General features: G+C 42.7%; 1 protein-coding gene across 9 annotated transcripts in view; it reads left to right on the top strand.

The window, feature by feature from the left end:
• The window catches only part of NRXN1 (neurexin 1), a 916310-nt gene that overhangs the window by 445687 nt on the left and 455032 nt on the right, over nucleotides 1-15591 (top strand). For all 9 annotated transcript variants that reach the window (XM_087823555.1, XM_087823549.1, XM_087823546.1 and 6 more), the window contains 2 exons: nucleotides 5989-6370; nucleotides 7581-7771. In XM_087823555.1, coding sequence (XP_087679681.1) covers nucleotides 5989-6370; nucleotides 7581-7771 — 573 coding nt within the window. The remainder of the gene's footprint in view (nucleotides 1-5988; nucleotides 6371-7580; nucleotides 7772-15591) is intronic.

The following is a 15591-nucleotide window of genomic DNA, read 5'->3' as shown; positions in this document are numbered from 1 at the left end:
AAAGAGTATTCGGTGGGCCTTTACTCTCTCTGCTGAAAATAACTTCAAGCACATGACCTGCTGGGATACAGCTCTTTTTTCTTCTTTAGAGAACATCTTCATGTTAACTATTGTAGTACAAGGCAAAGATGGCCCTTGGGCAGCACAGAAGCATCTGTTTTACATTCATGCAAGGTGGGGGTGGGGGTGGGATGTTCCCATAATTAGAGATCAGTTGATTCCATCAATGTGGAAATATCATATATGGGATTTTAACTTTTGAGAGAATTATTCCTGAGTTCAAAGGAGGCAAACTGCCAATTCATAGATCTCTTAGTATCCTATTTCATTAGTCTTTAATGGCTTTTCAAACATGTTTTCTACATGTAGGTGCAACTTCACTCTGTTTCAAATCATCTGAAGAGCTTTGAAAGGATCAATTTCTAGCCTGACACCATGGAAGTCTGGGGGGAGCACGGTGATTTTTTTTCTTCTTAAAATCTCTTCAGAGGACTCTCATGCATATGGTCCATGGATTGGCATTGAGAGACCCCTGCTATCATATGTCCTTTTATTCTCTGAGGAAGAAAATTAACCAGAGAACCATGACCAGAGCTTTTATTCAGAATTGCCGAGTATGAGTAAGCTCTGAAGGAGTTGTATGAACTTAGGGAAGGGAGGCAGAGCTTTTGCAGAGCTTTGGATGAAGTGTAAGCTGAAGTTCAGCTAGTTTTCATCAGGAAGCTAGTTCCAAGAAGATGAATGAATAGTTTTTGTAGATTAGCACCCATTGTTTGGACAACTGGAGTTTTGTGAAGAGGGCTAGAAATGAGCAGGTAAGGTCTAAGTGGCTTATGTTTCTTTGAAATACCATTATTACCAGAACTGAGAAGAGAACCTAGATGTGTTGTTTGTTAGATTGTTTGCCTTTGACTCATGGTCCATTATGCCTTACGAAAACGAGTTTTCCAAGTTTGTACCTTGAACTGCAAGAACTCTGCTGCTTCTGATCTAAATGGAGCAAAGAGTCTTTGCTGACCCCTACAGCTGAAGGGCAGTGGCCCAGTCTCCCTATGTTTGCCTCACCAATTCTATCTGAATCTCTGGACCTCACCAGAGATCAAGTTGCTGGCACTCAGTACTCCTAAATCCCACCAACTCTTTCCTGGTCAGTGGTGATCTCCTTATTGTCTCTTTCAGTCCTCATATGTGTTCTGCTCTCTTCTTTTCTCTTTTGGAAACACCTTGAATCAGGCCATTGCAAAAGACTAGAAAAAACATCGTCTTCCAGCAGCTTCCGCTCTCTGCCAAGAAAAAGCCTTTGAAGCAACATGGTACAAAGGACTTGGCTAGCTTCTTATATTGAAGGAAAGGCAAAATATAAACTAGCATTTCAGGAAATTAGCCTGCCACTTACTATTTCTCAAGATTGCCAAGGCCTTAGAGCAGAAATTAGATTCTACCCACTGCTCTGTAGGAATTGAATATATTTTTTTTCAATTGTGGGAACCAACATGCTCTTTCCCAGAGTGTAAAGATGATAAGGGAACACAAGCCGAGTCAACATTGATAATTCACCTAAATTAGGCATTTTCCTCCCAATATTCCACTCCACCTCTTTCCTTCCTCCAATTCCCAGCATTTTGCTGCTCAGAGCTAAAGACAATTTTTTCTTTTCTGTGGTAATTTACCTTTAATTGATGAGTTTTCATCAGGGTGATTTGTGGGATTATGTTTTGTCAAAGATCTCATGAAAGTGAATAAGTCATAATAAAAAAGTCAGCCACAATTGATATTGTTAGAAATGGTTTCCAAAGATAACAATGGAAACTTGCCATTGAGGCTTAAGTCTAGGATGGAATTTTTTTCAGACACTCTAGTGGCCACTTGAAGCCACCTATGTATCAGGAAAGCAATGGGGATTTCTTATTAGGTTTTACAAAAAGTCAGAAATCACTGAAAAGGAACATTTTTGAAAAGGAAAGCACTAAAAACTCTGCATGCAAAATCCTACATTTGACCACATCTTTAAGTTACAGTTATATATTCACTGTTAAGTCAAGTGTCTGTCGAACACAGGGCAGTCCATACTCAAGCTGTTCTTGGAGATGTCTGCCCCTCAGCTGGGCGATGAAGACAGCAGTTACCAGCAAAGACGCCCAAAGGGAGAGATTTCTGAGGATTCAGATGGGAAAGGGTTCTATAAAATACATGGGGTTCCCAAGTGGAGAGTCCTTGGGTTTCAACTCATCACTCTGTCTGTCCATCCTGAACATCATTAGTAAATCCTGCAGATTATATCTGCACAATGATCGTATTTTGTTCTTTCTTTTTCATGTCTTCTGTAATCACCCTAGTCCAAACTCTCTCCGTCAGAGAGATTAAACACACACACACACTCGCACACCCACATGCACGCACGCACACGTACACGCCCACGCCCACCCTGACTCGCGGCTCCCACCTGCCTAAAACCCTGCAGTAGCTCCTGGAGTAATCAGGAGGTGCCCTGGTAGCTGAGCCCTGACCCTCTTTTCCGTCTGATATGAGCCGCTAACCTCACTTCCTCATGACTTTCTAGCCACACTTTTTAGTTCTTCTGCTCCCGAGAGCCTTTGTTGATTTGTACTCTCGGAATCCATCTGCCCATTCCTCTTCTCCTGTCTTAGCATGGCTTTCTCTTTTTAATCCTTCAAATTCAAGTTAAATATCAACTCAGGTATTTCTCCCATTTTATATTCACCAACACGGTAATAATCGGCTCATCAAATTCCTAACACTTTTCTGAGTGTTGTCCTCGTGTGCTTAGTTATTTCCTGACATGTTTTTGTCTGCCTTCTGCCAACAGGCTGTGAGTTTTGTGAAAACAGGGTCCACGTCTGCTCCTCCTACCACTGTTTTTTAATTTCCTGACACATACACGTACTACATACTCAGAACCCTAAGTGAATTAGCAGGTCAGCGTAAGCCTGGCCGGTTGCTTCCTTCCGCAGCAGCAAGTAACCCAACTCTGGGCAAGGCTGCACCTAAAGAAGCTGACCTTGCTATCAGTTTAGGTCAAAAGATTTGATTTAGATATTGAGATTATTATGCAAACGCACCATCTGGGTGGGTTTTGTTTTTTGTTTTTTTTTATCAGAAATGATCACCAATCTGCTCTACTCCAGTCACTTTGATCAGAGGCATTTTGCTAATTTCAAATTCTTCTTCCTGCGAACTCTCTGGAAAAGACAGTGGGTTTTTAAATGGTCAGAGCCTTAAACATGTTTCTCCTTTAAAGTCCTTAATTTTTAAAATCAATGTATGTATACAAGTGTAGAGACGGCTACATTACTTAAGAGAGGATTAAACACTGGAATAAAGTCTGAGGGAAAAAGAGTTTTTTAAAGGCAGCAGTTAATGTTTTCTCAGTCAGTGGATAATGGCTTTGAGGTGCTAATTCTCTCCCTGGAGCCAGCATATCCGCTATTACTGTCAAGGCAATTTATATGCGCGTATTAAAGAAAGAATAGGCTCTTGAACAAGGGCCATAATGATTTTTCTTGTAACTGGGCTGTGGCTTCTCCACCACTATTTTACTACGTTTTTATCATGTATGCTCTGCATACATATCCTACTCCTTTGAGAAAAGAAAACAGACATCATGCGCTGTTTTTAGTATTGAACTTCTCAGTCTTCCTAAACAAAATGCATTTCACTGTTTCAGTGCTGCCAAGAACTGGACAATATGGGGGTGATACTTAACTTCAAGTATTTGAAATATTTTTCCCGGATATTTCTTTCCTGTCGGTTGGTTTGTTAATGGAACTTTTAAGAAGAAATATGACAATTTCAGGATTGGGATGGGCTCACTGAGTTAAAACTCAGATTTTAATATCGTGAACAGGTTAAAAATCAATACAAAGAGTTAGAAAAGCCCAAGCAATTTTTAAACTTTTTATATTTTTCATTCTATATGGCTTGTTAATTCAATGTTACCGGTGTCTCCAGAGCTTTATATTTGAAAATGATTAAAGGCTCACTTTATTTGCCACCGAAGAGAGAGTTTTCCACAGAGCAGTGTGGAGGCCGTTGAACAAGAGGAGCTGAAGGAGAAAGAAGCGATGTCACGCAGGAAACCAGCATTGCTAAGGATCTCATTGTATTTTTGCACCACCTAGAAAAGCAGGAGACTTAGTGAGGAGGAAGGAGGAAGACAATTCGATACAGTGGTATTTTTTGTTTAAAAAAAAGTTTTCAGCCTGGCTGCCGTGGCTCAGTGGTTGAGCATCGACCTAGGATCCAGGCGATTGGGGTTCGATTCCCGGTCAGGGCACATGCCCGGGTTGCGGGCTCAATCAATGACTCTCTCATCATTGATGTTTCTATCTCTCTCTCTCCCTCTCCCTTCCTCTCTCTGAAATCAATAAAGATATACTTAAAAAAAAAAAAATCAGAGAGGGGATTAAAACAAACCAATGACTAAAACGAGAACACACCCAGGGGGACAGGACAAATGTTACCAGTATCAAGGATTAGTAAACAGGTGTGAAAATTAAGTAGAGTCAAGTTCAGATTAGGGGAGAGAGTTTTACACCAGTGAGTTTATAAAGCCTCAAAGTCAATTAAGTATGTAGACAATTTTTCTTGCACAAAAAAGAGTGTGCCTTTTATACTGTACTGACAGGCATTTCCTTAAAATGCCGTCTAATATTTTACTGTCTTGACTAAAGAAATGGAAATCTGTCAGACTCTTTGAAGGTGACCCACACATGTGGCTCTGCAATCTTCATTACACATGGAAAGAGGTGCAGTGAATTTTCTCAGGGGCTGATCCTGGGATTGATTCTAATGAATATTTTCATTAATATCATGGATGATGGGATAGGGTGAGCTTAGTAAACTTTCCAGTTATGCCAGACGGAGTAGTGAAAGTACCTGGAAGAACATGATTGCGATTTTAATGACCTTTTTGAGTTTCAGAAGAAAGTGAATGAGTTTCATTAGCAAGATCAAGATGTTGGGAGTGAATCACTAGCAGTGATAAAGTACTTTATGTTGTATCTTAAAAACCAAGTTTATATCTTTTAAAATTTAGTTTATCTTCAACCCTGAAGGTAGGTGCAATTGTCAGTCTGGAGGTAAAATGGTACTAGGTTGGCTTTCACTGGGGATGACAGAGAAATATGGCAGAAGAGGGATGGGGGGTGACTTGAAGAGTGAATCACCATGTAAATCTGCAACCAAGCTTCATCCTCAGGTGTTTAAAGAAGATTATAACCTTGGTAACGTGGACTAATTTTACTGGTATTCTCAACATTGGGCATGCCTTGAATTAGTACATTGTGTTCAATTTAGTTATTCAAAACATGAGTTCAGGGGAAATGGCATAGACTGTGGAAATTATTCAGCCCAGAAAAAGGAAGGTGGAAGTGACACACTTAACTTCAAACACACTTTCATGGCTCATTATTGGAAGAACAGTCAGAAGCTCTTCATTATTTTAATTGGCCATAGGAAAATATACAATCACTTTTTTTTTTTTTTAAAGAACATTTCTTATAAAGAAAATCATCACCAAGAAGCTGGGACATATCACTTTCTACGGGGATGACTTAGGACAGTCATTGCCTCTAAACCCTTCCCTGGCCTCCCTCCCCCACTCCTTCCCCCCTTTTCTTCGTTATTTCCTATTCTTTTTTCTCTCTCCCCCCTTTTCAGCCTCTCTCTCTCCCTTCCTTTCTCCATTACTCACTTCCTTTTTTTTTTCTTCCTCTACGTTTTAAAAACCCTGTCACTTTGGCTAATGAGAACGATTGTTGCTAAGACTACAGTTTGCAGAGACTAAAACCTGACTTAAGAAAGTTGTGCTGTGTGATTCAGCCTAGCCCTTTAACATCACTTCTGTGTTTTTTACTATATGTAATTGAATATCAAGGAGGCATTCTTGTATGTTAAAATGTGATGTTGTTCTAAGTTGAAAGTGCCTTCCAGGTATGGGAAATAACAGTGCACGATCCTCCCATTTAGGTCAAATGGCAGGCGATCATACCAGGCTGGAGTTCCATAACATAGAGACTGGCATCATCACGGAACGGCGGTATCTGTCCTCTGTCCCCTCCAACTTCATCGGACACCTTCAGAGCCTGACATTTAATGGAATGGCCTACATTGACCTGTGTAAAAATGGTGACATAGATTACTGTGAGCTCAATGCCAGGTTTGGCTTCCGGAACATCATAGCCGACCCTGTCACCTTCAAGACCAAAGCTAGCTATGTGGCCTTAGCTACACTGCAAGCCTACACGTCTATGCATCTTTTTTTCCAGTTCAAGACAACATCCCTAGATGGACTCATTCTCTATAACAGTGGGGATGGAAATGACTTTATTGTGGTTGAATTAGTTAAAGGGTGAGTATAGGTCAGTCCAATGACAAATGAAACTTTGGGAAAATGGACCTCAACTTCCAAAAATATACGTTGAACAAAATGTGTTGGATACAAGGCCATGGATGGGTGAATAGGGTGGGGGGATATACAAATAATATATTCATTTACATTATTTAAGTATCTTATAAATTAATAGGGCTGTTGTATAGTCTTTTACACTTACATTTCCATAGATGAGAGATAAATAACATTAAGTTCTAGCTTATGCTACGCATTCCATGAATCTTACACTTCAGATGTGGATTGCCCTGTTATTACTACGCATACTGTAATTCTACAAAACAATTTTTACGCATTTGTAGGCTAGTTTGTGCTAAGTTAAATAGCTAACTCAAGTAATCAGATTACTTCACTTTTATAAAATCCCGTTTAACTTAAGCCGAATTCTATGTCCAAGTTCCTTAAAGAATTTAGAAAGGTTTTTGTGAAATTTCCTTGAAACTGTGATAAAAGTTTTATGTAATTTAATTCACTTGGGTATTCATTCATTCATCCAGTGAATATTGCTGCATATTTACAATAAGCTAGAGAATGTGCCAGGAAATAAATTTATTTATTTGCCACCCTGTGCGTATCTGAGATTCCACCAACCCCAAGGCACACATGCAAACATTCAACCCTAGGGGATACAGGTGAACACATAGAACAAAAGCACTGTGACAAGCTTTCCAAGATGGTCATGTGCAGAGGCTTCGGCGAGTGTTTAGGAAGATTATGAACCGTCTGAGGCAGGGAGTGGATATTCGAATGGAGATCTGAGGGAGGAGGGCGCATTTCCATAGAGAAACAGGCATTGGAGGTAGAGGGAAAACAGTGCAAGAAGCTGAGAGGGATTTCCAGTTCAGCGTGGTTCGCAAGGGATGGAGGGAGTGGTGAAGACAGGGGTGAGTAGTGAAAGATGTGCATTAGACCTTCCAAAATCAGTGCAGACCATGATTTTTAAAAATTACTTTCACTGTTCCGTATAGTGAAGACAATAAAGAACCCCCCTTACTGACACGGAATAGTGTTTCCTACCTTCTTGTTAGCTGGGCTTCTACACCACACACTCTCCTGACTCCTGGCAAGGATGGAGTCACCTGAAAAACAACCCCCCATTTGCAATGTCAAGTTTGGCTCCATTGAAAACGCAAAAAGTGATGGCATTTTCCCACCTGTCCTCTTTTCCCAGGTACTTACACTACGTGTTTGACTTGGGAAATGGTGCTAACCTCATCAAAGGGAGCTCAAATAAACCTCTCAATGACAACCAGTGGCACAACGTGATGATATCAAGGGACACCAGCAATCTCCACACTGTAAAGATTGACACGAAGATCACAACGCAGATCACCGCGGGAGCCAGGAACTTGGACCTCAAGAGTGAGTGCTCAGGGTCAGAGCCGCCGGCTTGAGCCCCGTGGTCTCCATGCACCTGGAAGGCCTTTTGCTTTGGGGGTGTGTGTGTGTGTGTGTGTGTGTGTGTGTGTGTGTGCACGCGCCTTCTGTAAAAACTGACCAGAATTTCATTTCCTGCACACAATTAATAATACAACACACAGCCCCTGTTCTGCCTTTAATGTGGCAGAAACATGCATTTTTAATAGCTGTTCAAAACATGCAACACCTAAGAATGCATGCATGATTAAATTTTAAAGAGCGAGGAAAGGTATTCTTAGTTTCCTTATTATAAAGAAAATTAGGCGTTTGCAAGTTTCCTTAGTCCCAACAGTTTTTAATCAATGCAGAGTCGAGGTAAACAGTCACCTAAGGAGTTTCTTCAAGGGCTTATTAGTTTTATTTCCTTGGTGAGGTTCCCAAGATACTTACGAACCCTCTGACCAACTGGGGTCCGAGCCTAGCTTATACCTTTGCGCCTCCAACAGTGAATCCTCCCACTACACACACCAGTGGAACTGTTTCTTTTACCAGCTTCTAAGAAAGTCTTAGCAGACATTTTCTTTTCTTACTGATACTTGGTTTCATCAGTGAGCAAGACAAACTCCTTAGAAAACATGTCAATAATAGGAGAAAATAACACGTTTCTATTTCAGTGGCTTTTGTGGATTGCTAAGAACATGTCTACATATCCCATTGCATTTAACACTACGACAAGCCTTGGATGAGGTATCATTAGCGTTTTATTAAGCAAGTAGGAAGCCTGAGCCTGGAGTGACTTGCCCGGGATAAAACTACTGCTACAGTGGAGCAACCCGGACTCCCGCTCTGGGACATGCCTCCTGCTCTGCCGCCTCCGCTCTGTCCCAGTGCACCCCATAGTTCTGCAGGGTCCTTGTGGTTGCATTTTTGCTTGGCAAGAGCTGTTCATTTATACTGATGGGATCTTTCCCTTTGATTCCAAAAGAATGTACATGAGGCAGTTAGGGAACTGGAAAGAGAAAATGCTACCAAAGTCTTTCTAAGAGAACAATCCTCTTTCTAAATAGGATAAAAGAAGAAAGAAAAGTATTTCACTTTCTGTAATTGCAGAATTTATGTACATCCCAGGCTAGATTTGTCCAGCACCTAAAATGTGTGGTAATGGCTCTCTCCCTTCTTTCAGAATGGGCCTCCTGTTAACTTCAAAGACATCTTGTTTATGCCCACAAATCTAGTAGCTTAGCTCAGAAAGTGAAATTCAATTCAAAGGAAATGCTGTTGAACAGGCAAGGCCTCTTTCTTGTCTCCCCCTGCAAAGGGAGGGACCTTTGCAAATCTAAGAAGTCCTCAGAACTGAGTTTTATTAAAACATTGAGCATTTCATGACTCTGAATATGAGTTTAGTTTAGTTTTCATAAAAACTAAAACTATGAATTGAAAATAGGCTATTATACAATAGTAAGATAATAGGCATTGAAATTTGACTGAGTGCATTTGTGTTTAAGAAGGACAATTTTAATTTGAGGGTGAATTTCCCAGGTAAATAAAGAGATTCTATATTAATGACTTTCACCTCTTGAAGTCCCTTGTGTTTACGGACTTACCAGATTATGCCGAAAGTGAGAGCAAGTTCCTAAAATTAAAAATTAAGATCCAAAGCCTTGGGCTTGTAAATAGGATGTGTGACCCAATGGCAGCAATAACCCCAAAGAAGCCCTCTTGCCCTGTGTGTCATGAACCAGAGGGAGCATGGTCGTGGGGCAAGACATCTCCTAGCTCCCATGGTACCACCTCTTGGCCTGTGTGACTGGGGCATTGATCGGATGACCAGTATTTACTGAGCACTCACCCTGTGTTGACAAAAGAGCACAGTTGGGAAGAGGGCGGTAGGGTTCCTGTAATGACGAGCTTTCTTGCCCTTGGAGAAGACTGACGTTAAGGGGGTATTTAAAGGGCACAGAAGAACATGATGCCCTAGAGCCACTGGAGGGCATTGGAATTAATTTGAGGGTAACAGGAAGAGTCTTGCAGGAAGGGATGTTTAAGGGATAGCTGAAGGATGAGTCACAGCAACTGTGCATTGTTTCTCCTTCCTACCCGCCCCCCCCCCCCCCCCCGCTGGAACTGGGGGCTTTTCATATAGGGCGACATCTGTATGAGCTCTTCCCTCTGCGCTGAGCAGCGTTGCTGGCTTTGCAAGCTGGTCCTGAAGGATTCAGCCACTCCAGATGCGGGAGAAATGAAAGCTGATCCATCTTGGTCAGTGCTTTTATTTCATGCATTTTTTGCCTAAGAGCTGTATCCTTACAGGATTACAAGAAAATTGTCAGATTTATCCTACACTCTGCTTAAAGTCACTGCAACAATCTTTAGTTCTCTCAAAGTGAGGTCAACCAACTTAACCACATCGGAGTCGCAGGGTGGGATTTACAAATGCAGACCGACCCGGCGAGGCAGTAATCACTGGAGAGTGAAGTGCAGGGAACAACAGGCTGCCTGTCTTCAAAGAGCCCTCGCTCATCTAAACACTGTTTCTCAAAGTCCAGAAAGAATGCAATATCTATGTGGAGGCCAAATTTAACTCAGGTTTTAATTTTAATACAAATCCTGGCTTTGCCTTTTTCTTCCCCCTAAGAATTTTACTTTTGTTTTGTTTTATTTCCCCAGTCCTGGGCTGAGGCGATGTTGGATGCCTCAGGATCCTGCCAAGTCTTTTTATTTCTCATGTCACCATCCCCTAAGAAGACACTAGAGGGCAGCATAGGGCCACAAAACTGCCATCTGGGATTCCGGACGGGGAAACCTTACGGGCTCCTCCGGGGCTAGGAAGCCCGATTTCTTTGTTTGCCACCACCCCAGGCCCCAGCGAGCCGTTATAATAACGCAGGATTTTGCCTGTGGTGCTGTTTCATTATATAGGATGGGCCTTACCGTAGGAATTTGAAAGCTCGGAAACAGGTATCCCATTCCCCACCTTGACTTGGAAGGAGATGGTCAGAAATGGGCAGCAGGCGACTTATCTTTCTCGGAGAAAGGGGATTCTGTGCAGGTGACCTTGGCTCAAATGACCTTTCCTGACACTGCCGGGCTCTGGGGGATGTGTGTCTCTCCCCGCTGGCCCAGCTCTCCTTTCATCGTTATTTCCCAGCTGTTGTGTTCTAGTCCCCCGGGCTATTATGTGCAAGCTGCAGCCTGCAGTGGAAAGAGCAGCATGCATTTGCTCTCCGGGATGAATTTCTCGCACAGCTGTACATTCACTGTGGGACTTCTGAGTCCTGCCCCTTCAGAGAGAGAAACGTCGGTGTGATGCCTCCTTATGTTCCTTCTCTTGTTCCTATATTTGGCAAATGTTTATGTTTGTATGCCGTGGTACATGGGAAGGAGCTAATAATTATTGATTTCCTATTAAATGCTAAGTAGCTTTAAATCAGATGATTTTATTTAATCCTAGCCATTACCCAGGGATTTGAATCGAGGTCAGTCTTGTTCATTCATTAATCTAGTTCAAGAACAAAGATAGGGAGGAAGGGTCATCTTTGGCCTCTGTCTTTATGGGTGTCTTTTTTTATAGCATATGGGTTTATCTTTCAGCAAATTGAGGATAATTTAGTTGCTGGGTGGGGGGAAAAATAAAGATTTCTAGGTGACTAGAATATAGTGCCCTCAGGTGGCCACTTAGCAAAACTACTTAAAAGTGAAAAATTCCTTTATAGGCCACATCTAGGCCAGCCTAGGCAGAGCTTTACCCTTTGTTCATCCTCTCAGACCCCAAATTCCTTGAGCATAAGGACTTTGAGCGGCTCTCCCTCTGTCCCTATCTTATCTCTTCTAACTACCATCACCATGACTATTATCAACTCATTAACCTGCCACTTATCCCACCTTAAACCTGCCTTGAAAACAACCACCTGCTATTGTCAATCATGCTTCCAAGCCACAGTGTCCCCAGTCAGAGAGGGCCGAACCAGGGCTGTCGTTTCAAGTATATTCAAAGATTAGAAGATATATTCATTTTTACAAATTAAAGGCAAGACCCTCTGCCAACAGAAGGATTTGCTTTATTGCAGTGATCTGGAACTGAACCTCTAGCATCTGAGCTTTGCCTACAGTATCCTTGCTTTTTCCATCTTGATCTCACACGGATCTCTATTACTTAGCTACCTACCCACTCTATCCTGAACATAACACCTATGCCCCCATTGTCTTTTTTTTTTCTTTTTTAAAAATATGTTTTTATTGATTTCAGAGAGAGGAAGGGAGATGGAGAGATAGAAACATCAATGATGAGAGTCATTCACTGGCTGCCTCCTACATGCCCCAGCTGGGGCCCCAGCGTGCAACCCGGGCATGTGCCCAGATTAGAATCAAATCGTGACCTCCTGGTTCATGGGTCGATGCTCAGCCACTGAGCCATGCCGGCTGGGCCCCATTGTCTGCTCTTAATGTTGCTATTTGATAAATCGTTACTATGGTACTTTAGCGGTCCAGACTCTACACCCAAGTACTGATCATGTTTAAACATGCCCAAGCTTTATGCAGCCATGTGACATCGGATAGCTCACTTGCTCAAATAAGAAACTTTAAAGAACAGTCTGACTTCAAGCTTAGCCTTAAAGCAGGAGATGGCACTAAAAATGGAGGCAAGCTCCTTTTGTGCTATTGGTTAGGCTATCGATAGTAGATTGATTGATTGGTTTTTTTGTTTGTAAAGGAAAGAGATTTACTCCCATTACTTCGGTTAATGGGAGATTATTTTAAAGATCCATTAGGAAGAAAGACAAATCCTTTTAGCTGCTGAGCCATGAGACCACACAGATAATAAGAACTTTGTTCTAATAGTCATACTAGCCTCTCAAGAGTAATCCTCTTAGGTGTTCCCTTGGTTACCCATATACCCAGCTCTCTAAGTGCTCCCAGACCCATCCTCTTGCTGCTGTGCCCACTCTGATCATTTCTCTTCTCTTCTCTGCTTTCTGGCTTCCACTCTTGCCTTCTTCTGCCTCATGGCTTCTACCGATTGCTTTTGTTCCTGGGTGTGTTTCCACTTCTGCCAACACTCCCCTTCGGCTCATGTTCAAGTTCCCTAGCTAATCCAGTGAGTGGACGTGTCTAGAACACAACTCCATGGACTTTTCCCTGTTGCTGCTGGTCAGGCTCACTTCTGCAGGCCAAGCAGCTGTAAACACAGAGGTAGATTCGCATGGCCTAAAATGTGAACTTGAAAGATGATCTCTTTGGAAGGAAGCTGTGGCTGGAAGTTTCTTGGTAGCTTCTCAGAAGGTAGCAGGGTGAGTGGTGATCTGCATATTTAGAAAGGCCCTTGGTGTAGTGCCAGAAGGCGAGGAGAGGGGAGTTAAGGGGTTTTAAGCAGGAGAGTGGAGTTTATGATGCATTACAGACTCATTCCTTTGGCTTCGGTGTAGAGAACAGGCTGAGGTTGGGGGGGAGGTGGGGGAGACCACATTGGAGGCAGTTGACATGTAGGGAACAGTCAGACTCTGAGTACCTAAAAGTAAGACTTGGCCTTTTTGTTACTCCATTTCCCATACCAGCACTGAAAGACGGAGATATAAAATTATTGCTTTTCTCCTGCCGTCTCCATTGAGTTCCCAGGCTTTGCAGAAATCAGTCTCAATCTGTTATCTTTACTATAATTCCTTCATCAATTTGTTTGAATCCCTCTCACCCCCACCCCCAGTGAGACATTATTTTCTTGCCACACCCAGTTTTCTTGGGCCCACTGTTAACATGTGTTTTGGAAGCTCTTGCCTCTGCTCCCCTACAACCCTAGGACCAGCTGGCGCAACTGCACAGACTTAAATTCTTTATTCTCTCCTGAGAACTCTTTTCTTTTTTTCATTTCTTCACCCATAGTGATTGTTTTGGAATCTCTTCTACATTAGGCATAGTTTTCTTTGTTTAGTTTTTGCAGCTCCCTCCAGCTCTATTGTTTGAAATTTCTCTTTCCACCTTTAGGATCATTGCTATCGAGGACAATCTGGCCTGACCCATTCCTTTTACAAATGAGAGAACTGCGCTCAGGCAGCTAGTTAGTGTTTTATATCTAGTCTTTTCATTCCCAGTTCAACACTTTTTACAATAGACCAGGGAAAACAAGTTTTTGCTCACATTAACCTCAATTAACTATTAGTAACAGCCTAGAGCAACGTTGTGAAAAGAAAGCTGAGACCTTTTGCAGACTCACTGGAGAAGATTATTCTCATGGTCAGCCACAGGTGCAACATGGAGAGGTCATTCATCTGCTGGCTTTTCACTTCTCGTGCAGTTTTGATGGCCCCGAATCTTCCCATTCGTAGTTGTTTTGGGGTAGCTGATACTCCGCAAAGTCTACAGAATTTGCATGGTTCTCAGACCTTCCTTTTTTTCTTTTCATTCTGAAGGGTGTTTAAAGCCCTGATGCTGGTTTCTCCTCACTCATAACACTGGCTAAGCTCTGGCAGCCACAGGCCTTGGCTTGTGCTTACAATAGGTAAGAGGAGGTCATGCACCAGGAAAGATAGCTCTCCCCAGTCCTCCCACAGGGAAATGTGGGCTCCCAGAAACCTGAATCCAGTGCTCAAATGCCGTTTACACCTGGTGCCAACTTACCGTGTCCCTGTGGGGCAGTGAGTGATTAGATGTGCTGATCTCTTAAAGCTGTGATATTCATGCTGTGGAGAAGAAAGCACCTGCAGGTGCTCAGAGCTGGGATCTTAAGGGCCAGGTGACTGATCACAAGACCTCAGCCTTGGCATAGCTGGGTCTTCAGTGCTTGTCTCTCTTCAGGGAATGCCAAGGATGAAGCTGAGAGGTCTTCCCGGAGGTTGAGCTTCTCGGTCAAGAGCTCCGTAAGTTAGAGCTACCTGGGAAAGCATTCTTGGCAATATCCTTCTCACTCAAGAACTTAAGTCTGCGGAGTTTGCATGGTTCTCAGCCCTTCCTTTTTTTCTGAAGGGAGAATTAGACAAAGGTCTTTGGGGGACAAGAAACGTAAACCTATTCAGACTAATATAAGTAAAAAACGGGGGGAGAGAGGCAGGATATAGCATTCAAGGACTCAAGGGCAAGAAAGAGAAAGCTTAAGGCTGGATAGCATAAAAGCCGTATTCAGGAAAGCTGTCAGCAACTCACCAGCATCTTCGCCTCCCAGGGGGCTGTGCATTGCCTTCTCTCAGCTTCCCAATGAGCACCCCACCATTCTTTTCCCTCCCTGCACAAAGACTTTCTTCGCTTTCACAAGCATTGGCAAGCTTTGCCGCCCCAGACCTGGCTTTCTAACCCCGACCAATTCAGATACCCAGGAGAAACTCATTTGAGTTTTGAGTCCTAGTGGCAAATTCTTGGGAGAGTAAATTTGGTTAGAACACACGTCGTCCCTGTGGCCAGAAGGGGAAGATATGAGTTTAGTTGTCTGACCATTTGGTGCCACACAATCAATGCCTAGTTTTCCACTATCTTGATGATTGTAGTTCCGACCTCCAACCCCTGTCCTTAATGTGTAGTTTACAAAACATTTAACATTTATAGGTTCTTAAAACAGGCCCAGGCAAATATAGTACTTGGCTGGATGAATGGAGATTGGCCAGTCAATCACGCATCAGCTTGTACCAGAGACTGTTTGCTGGTCCTTTCAACTGCTACAGTCCTCCGCTTTCCTAGCCCTTAGGGAAGGTTGCCCATACCTCCCCACCCCTTGTTGATCACTGATGTTAACTATTTTCATTTCTCCTTAAGAATAACTTAAATAGTGAGAGAACAACGTGTTTGGAGACATGCCTTAGGGAATGACACTATTCCAGGGGGACTTGATGACTTCATTGAGA

This window comes from Miniopterus natalensis, chromosome 13 (assembly GCF_054644295.1).
Source record: "Miniopterus natalensis isolate mMinNat1 chromosome 13, mMinNat1.hap1, whole genome shotgun sequence".
NCBI lineage: Eukaryota > Metazoa > Chordata > Mammalia > Chiroptera > Miniopteridae > Miniopterus > Miniopterus natalensis.
The sequence above is the reverse complement of the archived record's forward strand: the minus strand, read 5'-3'. Positions and strand labels throughout refer to the sequence as shown.